The sequence below is a fragment of the Lycorma delicatula genome, chromosome 2, assembly GCF_047948215.1.
Source record: "Lycorma delicatula isolate Av1 chromosome 2, ASM4794821v1, whole genome shotgun sequence".
Lineage (NCBI taxonomy): Eukaryota > Metazoa > Arthropoda > Insecta > Hemiptera > Fulgoridae > Lycorma > Lycorma delicatula.
Window position 1 is genome coordinate 93,593,865 of NC_134456.1, and position 14,013 is coordinate 93,607,877.

The 14,013-nt window shown below is 27.4% G+C and overlaps 2 protein-coding genes across 3 annotated transcripts in view; one reads left to right on the forward strand and one right to left on the reverse strand.

Moving 5' to 3' along the window:
* Positions 1–152, reverse strand: part of LOC142319006 (GTP-binding protein 10 homolog) — a 33,456-nt gene extending 33,304 nt beyond the window's left edge. Inside the window, exon 1 of one of the 2 annotated variants that reach the window (XM_075355793.1) lies at positions 6–152. The gene's annotated coding sequence lies outside the window, so the exon portion shown is untranslated. The remainder of the gene's footprint in view (positions 1–5) is intronic. The other variant, XM_075355792.1, reaches the window with a different exon arrangement.
* Positions 153–220: 68 nt separating this feature from the next.
* The window catches only part of LOC142319004 (uncharacterized), a 267,597-nt gene continuing 253,804 nt past the window's right edge, over positions 221–14,013 (forward strand). Inside the window, exons 1-2 of the mRNA XM_075355789.1 lie at positions 221–465; positions 8,316–8,386. Coding sequence (XP_075211904.1) covers positions 366–465; positions 8,316–8,386 — 171 coding nt within the window. The 5' untranslated portion in view covers positions 221–365. The remainder of the gene's footprint in view (positions 466–8,315; positions 8,387–14,013) is intronic.

A 14,013-nucleotide genomic window follows, 5' to 3' on the forward strand; every position in this document is an offset into this window, starting at 1 on the left:
CTTACAAATTGCGGCCTGTTGGTCAGTGATGCAATATTCTTCTACCAGTGTGAAAATTACCCATAGTAAAAATCGTTTCGAGAGCAATACTCATTTGTAAATACTTTGATGTTTATTACCGCTGCTTGGAGATGCACTTTCATTTGATTAATCTACTCTTATAGGATTTTGAGATCAAATTAAGATTATCTCAGATGTTTTAATAACATTACATGTTTTGTAAAATTTACGGCAGATATTTTTTCTTGTTCACTTATTTTTTTTGTGACATCATCAGCTGGTGTCAAGTATAGAAGTAGTTCGTGTTAAAAAGTGTTTTGAATGTAGTTCTGCTGTTGTTTTTAATTTTTATTGAGATTTTAATTATGGCATGGTTCAATGAAGGACTTTCTTCATTAAAGGGGCAGATTAGTAACCTCACTAAAGAAATAGTTTCGCCGACTTTACTGTCAGATAATGCTCAAGGTAAAATTATAACGGTTATGTTGAAGATAATTAAATTTTTGGTATGTTTATGTTATTTTCAGATAACGTTGGACATGCATTTTTCATTGAATATAATTGATTTTTTTAATGGAATAAATGATTTTTAAGAGTAGATTGGAATTTGAGATAAACGTAGCATTTGGGTTAAAAAACAGTTGACGAAGCATTATGTCTGGATTAGATGAAAAAATTCCGGATTTTATGAATCATAATAAATCATAAATAATGTAAAAGATTATCTTATCTTCTTAGATTTCGTCACTGCTCTAAGGACATTATCATAAATTCATTTTTGCGTTTTTGTTTTGGCTGAGAAGCAATTGTAATAAAATATACTACCCAAATTACACGAGAAACAAAATTAAAGTGGTTTTTGGCACAAGGAACAAATCGTGATCCTAACAGAGCTTTTCACATTGAATTCAAATTCCACAATTCATCACCCACATTTTGTGATATAAAATAAGAATAACGTGATATAAAATTTTTGTTTTATATTTAGGTGATATAAAATTTTTGTGATAAAGAAATTAAGAATTTACACCCATCCAGAGCACTGCTACCAGTAGTTGTATATTTTACTAAATGACATTTTTTAACGCTTCATAAACATATTACTCCCACCCTTTTTTGTTCTGATCAAAATGCAGAAGAAAGCCCACTCTTTTCAGACTTATTGGTCTGAGTCCAACCTTTTGTATGCAATTGAAAAAAATTTATTATCAAATTCCTTTACCCCCTATAAGTATGCAATTCCTTGACAGTTGATTGAGAATGAGTGTTAACAATCTGAATGAAGAACAGCAGTTTCTTCTTGATGTTATGCTGTTGACTTGTTCTGTGTTTTGAATCTGTTTTGTTTTTTAATCATATTCAGACTTTAAAATCCGTCAGTAACTGTTGTTGGACAACAGCCTGTTCTTGTATAAATAACAATTCTTAAACAAATAGTAATTATCTTTTTGTTGGAGAAGTTTAAGTTACTTTTTTTATTATAATTTATTCCCAACATGTAGGAATTTGACATACCAACATTTACTGAGTCTCATGGAATTGATAAATGATTAGCCAGGCAAACACCATTTACAGACATATTCCTATTGCTTTTTTACATATGTGAAACACAAAATGGTTCTTAAAGTAGATTCAATGTGGAATTGGCTGTCACACTGTTATGCTGCTCTGATGTAGTTACGAACAGGAAAATCCATAAACCAGATGAAAAAAGTATACTTCTTCATAAATCAGGTTGATATGTTAACTTTTCTCATCCAGTTGTTTTCTTCATCACAGGTAAAAAGTACTTTAATGAAACTTTGTTATAAATAAAAAAGTGAACTAATAGCACTTATTTTGTTTTTTAATTTTAATAGCATTGACTGCAATGGTCATTACCCAATAATAAGTGCTTCAGCAGCTTATGTTGAGTACTACCAGTATTGTTTAATTGGCACAAACTGTGTAGCTAGTTTATTGAACATGGTTTCACCATTGGCACTTATCTGACTTCATAGCCTTCAATTTTCAGGATCTTACTTCCTGAATCATTCCAGATGTAATGAAACTATTAGGTTGTTAATGATTCAGTTTTCTCTTAGTTAAGATCTTAATTTTGTTATTTTTGGTAACTTATATAAGAAAAATAATTACTAGTTTAGGAACAGTAATTGTTATTCTGATAATCAACAGTATTTGTCTTATAATAAAGCCAATGTTTTGTACAATCATTTATAGCAGATAGGTTTTTATTGTAAAAAAAAAATCCATCTATTGATAACTAGTGTAGCCTGTTTGTAATAAGTCTTAAATTCTACATTCAGTTTTTATGTAATGAATCCACTGTTGAACATTCTCATTTTTCATGTCTGTCAAAATCCTTCTTGGAGTAACATGACTCATAATGATACTGATTTTTTTTTTAATTTTTTCTTTTGTTGTAGAAAACATGAATTAGCGTGGTGTTCCTTCCTTCTTTGTCACTGCCTTTTTGAATGACATTTCACTTGCAGCGAATAAAATCATTATATTCAATATGATGATTGTCTTCAGCTTTTCTATTATAATCATATCACTAACATGAGCTAGATCATTTTCACTTGTAATTTTCATGAACTTTATGTAATGTCTTATAGGTTATAGAATCTCATTTTTAAATTTAACCTCATTCTTACAGGAAAATATAAGCAATAATCATAGTCTGCATGCATGACATTTTAGCTTTTTGAACATGTAGCTTCAAACCTCAGTAAGTTTTCATGCAGGAATCCAAGCATAACATTCAGTTTCAAAAATCTTAATAATATAATTTTTAATTTAAAAAAAATATTTTTACAGGAATTTTCTCTTTAACTTCAGTACATAAAGTTTGATCTAATATTTTCAAATTGTTTCATATGACAAGGAGTTGAGTAAATGGAAGTTGTAATTGAAGCTAAAATAAAGCCACCTCAAAGGATTATATTTTACCTCCTTGCTTCATTATATTACTTTGAAAAATAGGATGCAATAAATTAATTTCAGAGCCCAGTCTTTTGTGGTTATTCACATAAGTTTTTATTATCAAATTCCTTATCCCTTATGAGTCTTGACCATCTCAATGAAAAACTGCAGTTTCTTCTTGAACTTATCATTACTTCGTAGAAGATAAGTTACTCCGGTGTTACAAAAATCATCTTTAAATACAAGATAATGACAATATGTACTTAAATCAGTTCCTTTCATTATGTCACATACAATGACAAAAATCAACTTCTCTAGACTTTTTTATTTGTATGGTAATTTTAAATCACATGATTTATTTCAGTGAAATCATGAAATCATTTCTTAAACCTTGGAATAGAATAACTTTCTTGGGAAATTAAAATTTGATGAGATTTTTTTTGTTTCTTTCCTAACATATTTTCTCATTTTTTTCCAAGTAAATTGTATTGCATGAAATTTAAAAAAGTTATATTTATAAATTGTGAGTGTGTGTGTGTACACAAGAACAGGTGAGCCCTTAAGTTAATGAATTTTAGAATGAAAACAAAAATATAAATAATAGTTTACTCAAATAGAATGAAAATGATTACATTAATAAAAATATTATTTAAATCAATCACTTGTGATTGGTAACAGGCATAATTCATGCAGGTCTTAGACTTCTGCCCACCACGACAAATCATAATTGGACAAATTGATAAGAATTTTTTTGTGGTAGTGGTAGTATGTCACTATTACTGATGTAGCTTTGTTCTTCGTTTGAATGTTTTGATTGTGGTCTTAAATCTTGGTAAGGATTATGTTTATTATTAATATCAATATTATTATCATTTGTATTTTTAATATTTTGATAATCAGGATTCTGTAATTAGGATTCTTTAATAATTATTCTTGTATAAGGTAATCCATTTAAATTTATATTAATATTAAGATTTGTTTTTGTTGTGAATTGAAGGTTTCTGTTGGCATCTGTAGGTTTTTTGTAAGGTCAGATGTTGTTTTTTAGGGGTTATAAAAGAGCCTTTCCCTTCCAGATACTGTTATGTTTATGCTTCAATTTGGTGTTCTCTTAAGATAACTTAACGCGATCTATTTTGATAAATGCTGTCACCTTGTTGAGACAGATACTTATGATTATCATTGTTATTTAAATGATCTTGTTTATTCTTAGAATACTGTGAATATTGTTTATTATTGTATAACTGTGTGATCTATGAAATTGATACTCTAGGTTGTGGTTTCTCATTAAAAAAATGTCTTTCGACATTTAACTTTTGTCTTTAACTCTCATCTGAATTTGTTGATGCCCAGAATACCATGAATCATGTTCTTTTAACTTTCCTTTGATTATCTTTATCTTCATTACATCGCCAACACATGATATGTATGATTGAACTCTACCAATTTTTCCCTGTGACTGATTCTTAGATAAACAATAACTATTAATTTCAGACTTATTACTTTGCAATTTAGTATCATTAATTTTGTCCATATGGATGAGTGTATTATGTTTCTTAGCACAAATTTTACATTAATTTTGATTAATGGAATGGTCTTTCTGTTAACAATTAGAACAACAATTATTATCTCCCAAACAGGCTTTACGATTATCAATGGACAAATTAAAAAATTCTTTACACTGATATAAATAATGATTTGAGTTACGGAATAATTATTGATTAAAGTTAAATTTTGAATAACTGATATTATTTCCTTTATACTGCTAGTTAGTAGTAGGTAAAGAAACATTTAGTAAAAGTTTTGGTTGAATTATTGTAGTACTTTACTTTGACATTGTCTCCTGTATTCACTTGCATACTTAAAGTGACTACGTTAATGTTTTTGAGAAGTTGTCGTCTCGTGTTGAGAAATTCTATAAAGTCTTAAAAGGTGGGAAACCTTTGATTTGACAATTTCTCATTCCATAGTCTCAAAGTGTTATAATCCAATTTAGATGTTAGAAATTGAACTCAATTCATATGTATTAAGAGGAAGTTGTATTGCTTCAAGTGAATTTACATGTCAGCATATTTCATTAATAAAATTAGACAAAGCTACTGATTGTCTTTTTATGGAATCTGACCTTATGATGCAATCAGCATTATGAAAAGCAATTAAATATTTGTTCTCATATTGAGTCTTTAGTAAATCTAAAGCAATTCCATAATTATCATTCATTATTGACAAATTTTTAATAATGGCTAAAGCTTCATCTTTTAAAGAAACATGTGAATAATGTAGTTTTTGTAAATTTGTTAAATCAGTATTATTATTTATTAAGTCAATAAATACATTATAAAAATGCTGCCACTCTAACACATTACCATAAAGGTTTTTTTACATTACATTTTTTACATTACAATAAAGGTATATTAACGGGTTGTAGTTGTGTTTATTTAAATGTTGTATTTGAACTAACTTCTTGATTAGATGATTTTTGACTATTGTTAGTATTATTTATTAAGTGTTGCTATTTGGACTCTATCGTACACAAGTTTTCCTCAACTTGTATATGATACGATGATAAAACATCATCAAATTCCATTTCAATTTATGATTGAATGGTGTCATATTTGCTTTGCAATTCAAGAAGATTCTTTATTTTAATTTGTAAGGTGGGAATATCACCTTGGGAAGGGTCATAATTGTGAGTAAATGTGCCAGTCCTAGTTATAGAGGCCTTTACTGATGCTCTTTGTCTAATTGTTCCATTTCCAAAATAGTATTAAATAACTTAAATTAGCAATGTGAATTATTAACAATGAATATTTAATGTGAAATGAATCAAATTATATTATATAAATGATGAAAGAATATGAATTATATGTAGAATAAATTAAAAGATATTATGATAAATAATGTTGTAGATATATTTGTTGCGATCCCTGGTTGTATGAAGTTTGTTGTATTTGAAGATTCTTGAAAAATTTTAGATTATATCCATGGTTCTGGAAGACCAAATCATGAGTCTTCAAATTTTCCGGTGAAAACCATGCTCGGAGGACCAAAAACTATGTTGAAATATTTGCCAACTTAGTGAAGTAGCCCGGTTAGGTTTAATTATTTTAAATATTTAATTGCTGGTTCATTTACATTAATAAAAAGCCTTACTTCAGTTATCATATAAATTATATTTATTATAATCTTGATTTTGTAATTAACATATATATAATTATTAAATTAATCATACATTGTAACAAACACAAATGAGTCATATTAGATGTTACTACAAATATAATGCTATTTGAGGGCATAATTTCATTTTTTAAAAACCATATTTGTCAAATATACTTCATCATTTGTTAAACCCTATTATAGTCTGTCCTGCAGATTTTGCATTGCTATCTGCACCATGTTGTTTGGTATGAATGATATCTACTTAAAATGTTCTGTAGGTTTAATGATCATCCCAAACCCGTAGGGGAAGACTTAAAACTTGAACCCGCCTTGTGACACTTCTGGGGTTGCCCCCCCACCTCCCCAGTTTACCAATGAACACTCTAGACTTGAGACCCAGTATGAATAGTCATATTGTCAGGTCTGACAATATGACTGTGCCACCCATGAAACATTTCTCTTGCATCACAGCCATGGATGCTCTGACAGTTCGGCTATTTACCCATATTGCTGAAACCACATCATGTTCAATATAATCATCCCATGGCAGCACAGTTTAGGAGCAAGAAATTCCTGTAAAACTGTTGCATACAACACAGATGTGATTGTCATTACTTGTTCCCCTTTAAAAAAATAAGGGCCTGTGGTTCCAAAACTTGCTATTGGACTATGAAGAGGACACGAATGAAACTGCTAAAATTCGTATCATTCCAGTAATGAACATTTTGTTTGTTCAATGTGCCTTATAAATGAAAATTTGCTTCATCATTCATTAGCAGGATCATTTTATCTGTAAACAAATAAGAAATTCCTCACAGAGAATCGCCTGATTTGTTTGTCATATTCAATTAATTTTTTCATTACTATCATTATATATGAGTGAAAGTTCAAACCCTTGTGCAGAATTCTTCTGACACTGTGGTATAAATCAAGGGCAGCAGCTTGATTTCTGATTGAGAACTAAGGGTTTTTTGTTGCCTGTCTAACTGTCAATGTTTGGACGGTTCTCAGAGTGAACCAGACCTGGTGCTCTGTATTTCATTATGAAAGTAGTACATTGAAAATTGTTTATTTTTTAACTATAGTATTGTGACTAAGAATAACACCATGATATGGAGAATTGAAATTTCTGATGGAATGATCACTGCAATATCACTGAACCACAATTTTTAAAATAGGTTACTGAAATGGTATCCAGTATGTAAGATCACAGTCACTCTGATTCCTCTCTAAATATCAGGTTACCAGCCTCTTTTGCTTTAAAAACTTTAGATTCTATTATTGTGCATGTATACTTGCTCCAAAATTATTTAAAATGTATTTTCTTACTGCGCTCCCATGTTGAAAGTTTAGTATCCAGGTTATAATGCAGACAACTTGCTTATTAAAATTATTCTCTGTATAAACAAAAAATATTGTTTTTTAATTTTTAAAAAAAATTAATGTAAAATAGTACTGCTAAGATATAATTATTAAAATTGTAACATAATGTTTTCCAGTAAAAAATATAAAAGCTGTAAAAACTATTATGTGCATTTAACAGTGATATAAGATTATGTGACAATTTTGGTACAATTTATCAGATAAGAAAACATGAAACATGAGATTTACTTCAAATGCATAAATATACGTAGACATTTTTATAGGTAATTAAAGTTTATTGCTGTAAAATTATGTTAGTAAAACACACATTCACTTTTAAAAAGCAATTGAAAACTAATAAAAGAAATCAGTGAATAAATAATATATTTGTATGTAGCTTAATAAAATAGTGCAACAAAAGTATATTCTTAATCATTCAAGTTAAATTTCTAAAATTATATCAACAACATTATCAAAGCTTAATCATGAAATTAACCATAAAAAAATGTACAATTTAAAAAATCAAAATTTATTAATTTGCAATAATTTCAATAGTCTGTGTATTTTTACAATTTCTGTTTAGAAATTTGGTAATACATTTGCATTTGAATATTACCAAATCTGTATGTTGCATGTAATATGTGGAATTTGATGTAAATTTTAAATTTTATTTATAAAACCGATACATACTTATTACATCTGATTATCTGATCAACATCACATGCAGGAATTATTACAACAGTTGTTTTTTGAAGCGGTTAGTGAAGTAAAATTGTTCAGTCTGTAATCAGAGTTGGGTTTTAAGTGTTTTTCTTGGAATATTGTAGGTAATATTTCTTGCTATTTTAAAAATTTATTTTTTGTTTTAGATGAATCTGAAGATGGTGACAATAAGAAGTGCCTACAACTTGAAGATAAATGCCGGAATTTGGAGCAAGAAGTATGTTTTAAATAATATAATATTTATCTTTAAGTGCTGATGAATTTGATTTTTAACATTTAATTAGGTTTAACAGTTTTGACTAAAAATTTTATTCAAAAATTTGTTGAATAATTATTCAACAAAATCTCTACATCAAAACATAACTACTTAGTACATCTACATAAAAAAATACTCCTCGTACTTTAATTTTAGCATTTTAAATTTAAAAAAATCTGATGTGGACACCGCATGATTTCCTTGTATCCCTATTAAATTACATGCACTCATTTTTTTAAAATGAAAATTATGTAAAATTTATTTCATTATAACTTCTGATGTCTTTTCATATTTTTTTTACTGTTATAGTATTATTATTTATTGTAAACAATTGTTACAATTGGAGGTTAATAATTAATATCAATATATTTAAATTAAAAAAAAAAGTTAAAAAAATAAGATGTTTGATTTCAACCGATATGCCTTTCCCTTATAAGATCCAAATATTTCATTAATAAAAATTTTATTTGGCTATAACTCTGGAACCAATGCAAATATGCAAATACCACTTATGATATATTGTTGGAAAACTCTCAGTAAGGGCTTATTACTGCAATTAAAAAAAGTCCAAAATCCAAAGTTGGTACTTATGTATTAACGCCACCGCAGCTACAACTTTATTTAAAAATAAAGTAGTCAATCGGATTTCGGTGGAAAATGAACAGTCTCTTTATTCATTTTAATAAATGGTTATTTATATTTATTTATTTTATAAATATAATTTAACCAAACTTAACCTACGCTCCCTTCGCTCGCTAACCTTGACTAATTAATACCGTAATTTTTTGAGTATTTATTTAATAAATTCAGTAATTATTGCAATTATTTATTATTTAAATAATCAAAACACTCCTGTTAATTAGCCAAGGTTAGCGAGCAAAGCGAGCGTAGGTTAAGTTTGGTTAAATTATATTTATAAAATAAATAAATATAAATAACCATTTATTAAAATTAATAGACTGTTTTGAATCTATCTTAAACTCTATATCAGCCCATTTTCTACCGAAATCCAATTGACTACTTTGTTTTTAAGTTAAGCTGTAGCTGCGGTGGTGTTAATACATAAGTACCCCAAAGTTTTTGGATTTTGGGCTTTTTTGGACACTTTTAGTCCAGTCGATTGCAATCAAAGAAGGTGCACAACTAGTTGTTAGACAGACCTAAATTCAAAATTTCAACATCCTATGGCTAATTGTTTTAGAGTTATGCAAGATACATACGTACGTACAGACGTTATGCTGAAACTAGTCAAAAGTGATTCAGGGATGGTCTAAATGGATATTCCGTTGAAATCTGAAAACCATCATTTTTCATGATCGTGATACTTTTTTTACTTTGTACAAGGAGGTAAAAATATTCTGGTCTACTTTTTTTTCAGAAATCACTTCAAAATTACCTACTTTTAAGATTAGCTAGTCCTGAAATTGAGGCTTAAATGTGGTTAAAAAGTGAGGATTTGTGTAAAATATTTTAAAAATTGTTTTGTAGAAAAATGTGTTAATATTTAAAATTACTTTAATTTTAACTAGTAATATTATTTTGATTTGGGTTTTTTGTCATTTTTATTCAATTAAAAATGGGTTGATATAGAATATTTAACCAAGTAAATTGTTCTGTTTTTCAAAGAAACCTTTTTTGGGCTCATTTTTTTTATTTTCAGAAATTAAAGATCTTGTGTAAAAAATATAAAACAATTTAGTGAAATTCATTTTTGTTTTTTGTTTCTCTTAGTCTAAAATTCAGTAGTTATAGCTCAATAGTTACAAAAAAAAAATTGTTAAAAATGTTGTATCTCTTGATTCATCAAAAATCCATTATTTAAAAAAAATGTGTATGACCTATTTTACAAATATTTTATAGACAATGGATTAAATCTAAGTAATGGGATAGGTTTTTTGGAATTCCGAAAAAAAATTGTTTGTTCAACAAAAAAAAGTCTTCTGTAATAACTTATGCATAAAGGAAATATGACCTCTAAGTTTATTTTCTTTCCTCTTTCAAACTGTTAGAGATAAGAGTTTCAAATTTTTAGTGTGCATTTCAGGATACTTTTACTTTAAAAGTAAGTAATTCCGAATAATTCCGAACTTATTTCAGGAAAAAAGTTACTAACCTGAATTTTTTTACTTTATGTTGGTTGTTAGTCTATTTTTCCTATGGTAGTAAATTGATGTTTATTATTTCTATTTCATTTCTCTTATGATACTTAAAATAATAATTTGTACTCTTGTCATTGTCATTTCTTCTTTGTATTTCCCAGAATATTTATCTCATTATACAGATATCTTATTGTACATGCATAATAAAATGTGTAAAATAAATAATATTTAGGTAAATTGGTGAAAATGTTAATTGAAACTATACTTTGTTGTCTGGGAGTGATAGTAAATGATATCCATTTTACATCTAATAGTTCTTTAAGACTTGGAATGTGTAAGTAGCATCTTGGAAGGAAGAAATTTAAAGTAAACTAAAGGTCAGTGTTCTAGAAACTTCATTTAGTAGTTCTCATAGAGTGTGTTTGTTTAGTTGTCATAACTAATTGTGTGAAAAATATGTTTAAGGAAAATTATACTTAAAATGAAATGAAAGAAGACATTTATACAAGGATCTAGTTGCATTGTTAAGAGTAGAAGATGAAATACATGCTGTGATTTAAAAAGGTGTGAGACTGTATTATAGCCTGTTGTCACTGCTTTTTAAAATTATATATAAAGATGGAATTCAGGAATTGAAGGACAGATTTGTGAGAAGAGTAAATATTTAGGTGAAAAAAATTAAATTGTAGAATTTGCCAATGACTTTTTTTTAGGAAGAAATTTAAAACAGTATGCTTTAATTGCTAGAGAAATTCAGTTTTAAATAATTAACTGACAGAATGAAGTAAAGTATAATGAGAATTAATTTTAAACTTGGGGAACATAAGAGACCTTAACAAAATTTTACAAAATGAGTAGTGAAACAGTCAGGATGAGTTCCTGAATGTTTAATCTGGTGAAAGAGGGATAATTAAAGTGTGAAAACTATAAAAGAACAAATTTCTTGATTGGAATATATAAAATAAATCTAATCATTTATCATCCTTAGGGTTGTAATCACGTTAAGGTTGAAAACTTAGCACAAAATACAGTGTTAAACCTATCAAATGACAGTTATAATAAAACAGTTATTATTACTTGTTTTAAATTATATTTATAAAATAATTTGTTACATTGTTGGTGTTCTTAATATTATATATAAAATAAAAACAATACAATTCCAGAAAATTTTCATGAAATATATTATAGTTGTATCATTAGTAGAGAGCAGCATCAGATTTTTTTAAAATCATTAAACAACCAGAAAATAAGATTATATTTATTTATGCCCACAATTACAAACTGATAGAGAATTGCAATTACCATACTTTTTTGGATTAAATATGAAATTTTTAGCATATGAAAAAATGTCAACCCAGATTGAGATGTGAACCCAAAACTTTCTGGATGAAAGACAAATGTTATCACTCCACATAGATGTCAAGGTATTGAAGTTAATTTTAATTTTCAGAGGAGAGTATCAGTTCAAACACTTTTATCATACTGCTATTAGTTTTTCTATTTATTATTAAAATAATAACTTTTCTTTTAAGTGTTAATTACAGTGAATTAATAAAATTGAGTGTTTATTATCTTGTATATAAATTTGTTATTTATCCTGTAAATGTTATCACTTCTGACAAACAATGATAATGATTAAAAAAAAAAATCAATACAATTTAATCTTGAAATATAATTACGTTATCATTTCTCACATTTAATTGATAATTGCTTTTTGTTGGTTATATCTATAAAGGTATTTAATGTCAGATTTTAATTGATTTCTTTGTATTAATGCTGACCAGTTGGTGCTGTATTCAGTACATTAGCTTTTATTCAGCTGCTCCTTTGTTTGATTCCTAGCAAGTCTGACATTATTTCATCCTTACTTTAAAAAAGTTTCTGTAACTGTAAAAAAAAACTCAGGACATAAGCTAGTAGAGTTAATAAATGAACAAATAAATCAGTAAAAAGAGTATCTGCAAAAGGGGAATGAATGTCTCTTCTTTTTTATTGGTTTAATCTATTTATTAAAAAAACATTAACCCAATCAGTTATTCAATTGAGAAAACATGTGGTCTCAAGAAAGAGAAATCCAACCTAACAAGTTATTGCCTAAACTTCTAGCTGTATTGGTTACATATACCTGGAACCTATTCAGCTATTTTTATTGGCTGTAAGTTGTGGAAGGCATACCTGCTAACCGGGTCTAGTTGTTTGAAGAATATTCAGATAGACCCCAAAGTGTAGCCTAAATACAAATTTTAATGCTTTTATTTACTTCATCAGCCTTTCAGATTTGATGCTATATTGTACTACCTTAATTTATGAATGTTTTGAAATGGTTTGCTAATCCATTGTGTAAATAATTTTTTAAATGTATTTTTATCAAAATTTTACTTTATTATTCAACTGGATAGTTGCAACATAACTGTTTTTAGAAATAGTAGTATTGTTATTTACTCTGAACTCACCTTGGTATTTTGATTGTGAAATTCTTTTTACATTTCAAAACAAGAATTATGTTAAAAAATATTTTACCTCCTTTTTTTAATGGGTGAAGAACATTCAGACGTTTTCAGTGTTTCAGCAAAAAAGGTCAAGTTTCAATATAAATGCTAAACATGTAATATTGCTTAATTTAACATTAATATAGCTGTGATGAATATGTTGAGATTTAAAACTGGAAAAAACCAGTTGTGTTCCATATTTTTACTAATTATTTGATTTCACATATGAACAGTATGTAATTGAAGTTATTTTATCTAGAAATTATAAATTAAATTATGGGATATTCCAAGGGGTACTTTATTATAAAATTGATAATCGTAAATAATCAAGCAGAAAAATTAAACATGTTCTAACTTGGGTTGAAAGGAATAATTCTATATAAAAAAATAAAATTGATTTCATTTTGTGAGTCTAGTTATCATTAGACTTTTCTTAGCCACTTAGATTATTAATAAAAACTGAAGTGCAGGTTCAAGATGGAATCTTACTAATGAAGCCATTATTTATTGGGCGCATTATTTGGTTTTCAGTTGTGTAAAAGTTCCTATAGATGGTGTAATTAGTCCTTAAAAAAATAGTTAGTAAGACTGACATGTAGATGAAATTCTGAACATAGTATGGATATGTAGACTAATTACCAACAGTACTGTTGGAAAAATATCCTTATAATTACATTGATTTTCCATTATTTTATAAATCTCTCTTGCACAAAAGATATAATATCGTTAAGTAATACCTGAAAAAAAGCAATTTTTTATAGTTTCTAATTATTTTACAATTTGTAATAATGTACAATTGGCATATAGGGTTTGTTTGGAATAGTCATATTTTAAACGATCAATTTATTTTACTTATTTATTTCAAACTTTAAATTCAAGGTCTGTTTAGCTTTTCAAGTTTTCATAGTGCTTTAATTAGCTTAGTTATGAATGAAGAAAGATTTGTTAAATGTAAGAACTTTTAATCGTTTTATAAAGTTTTTACTTCCAAGATCACAGA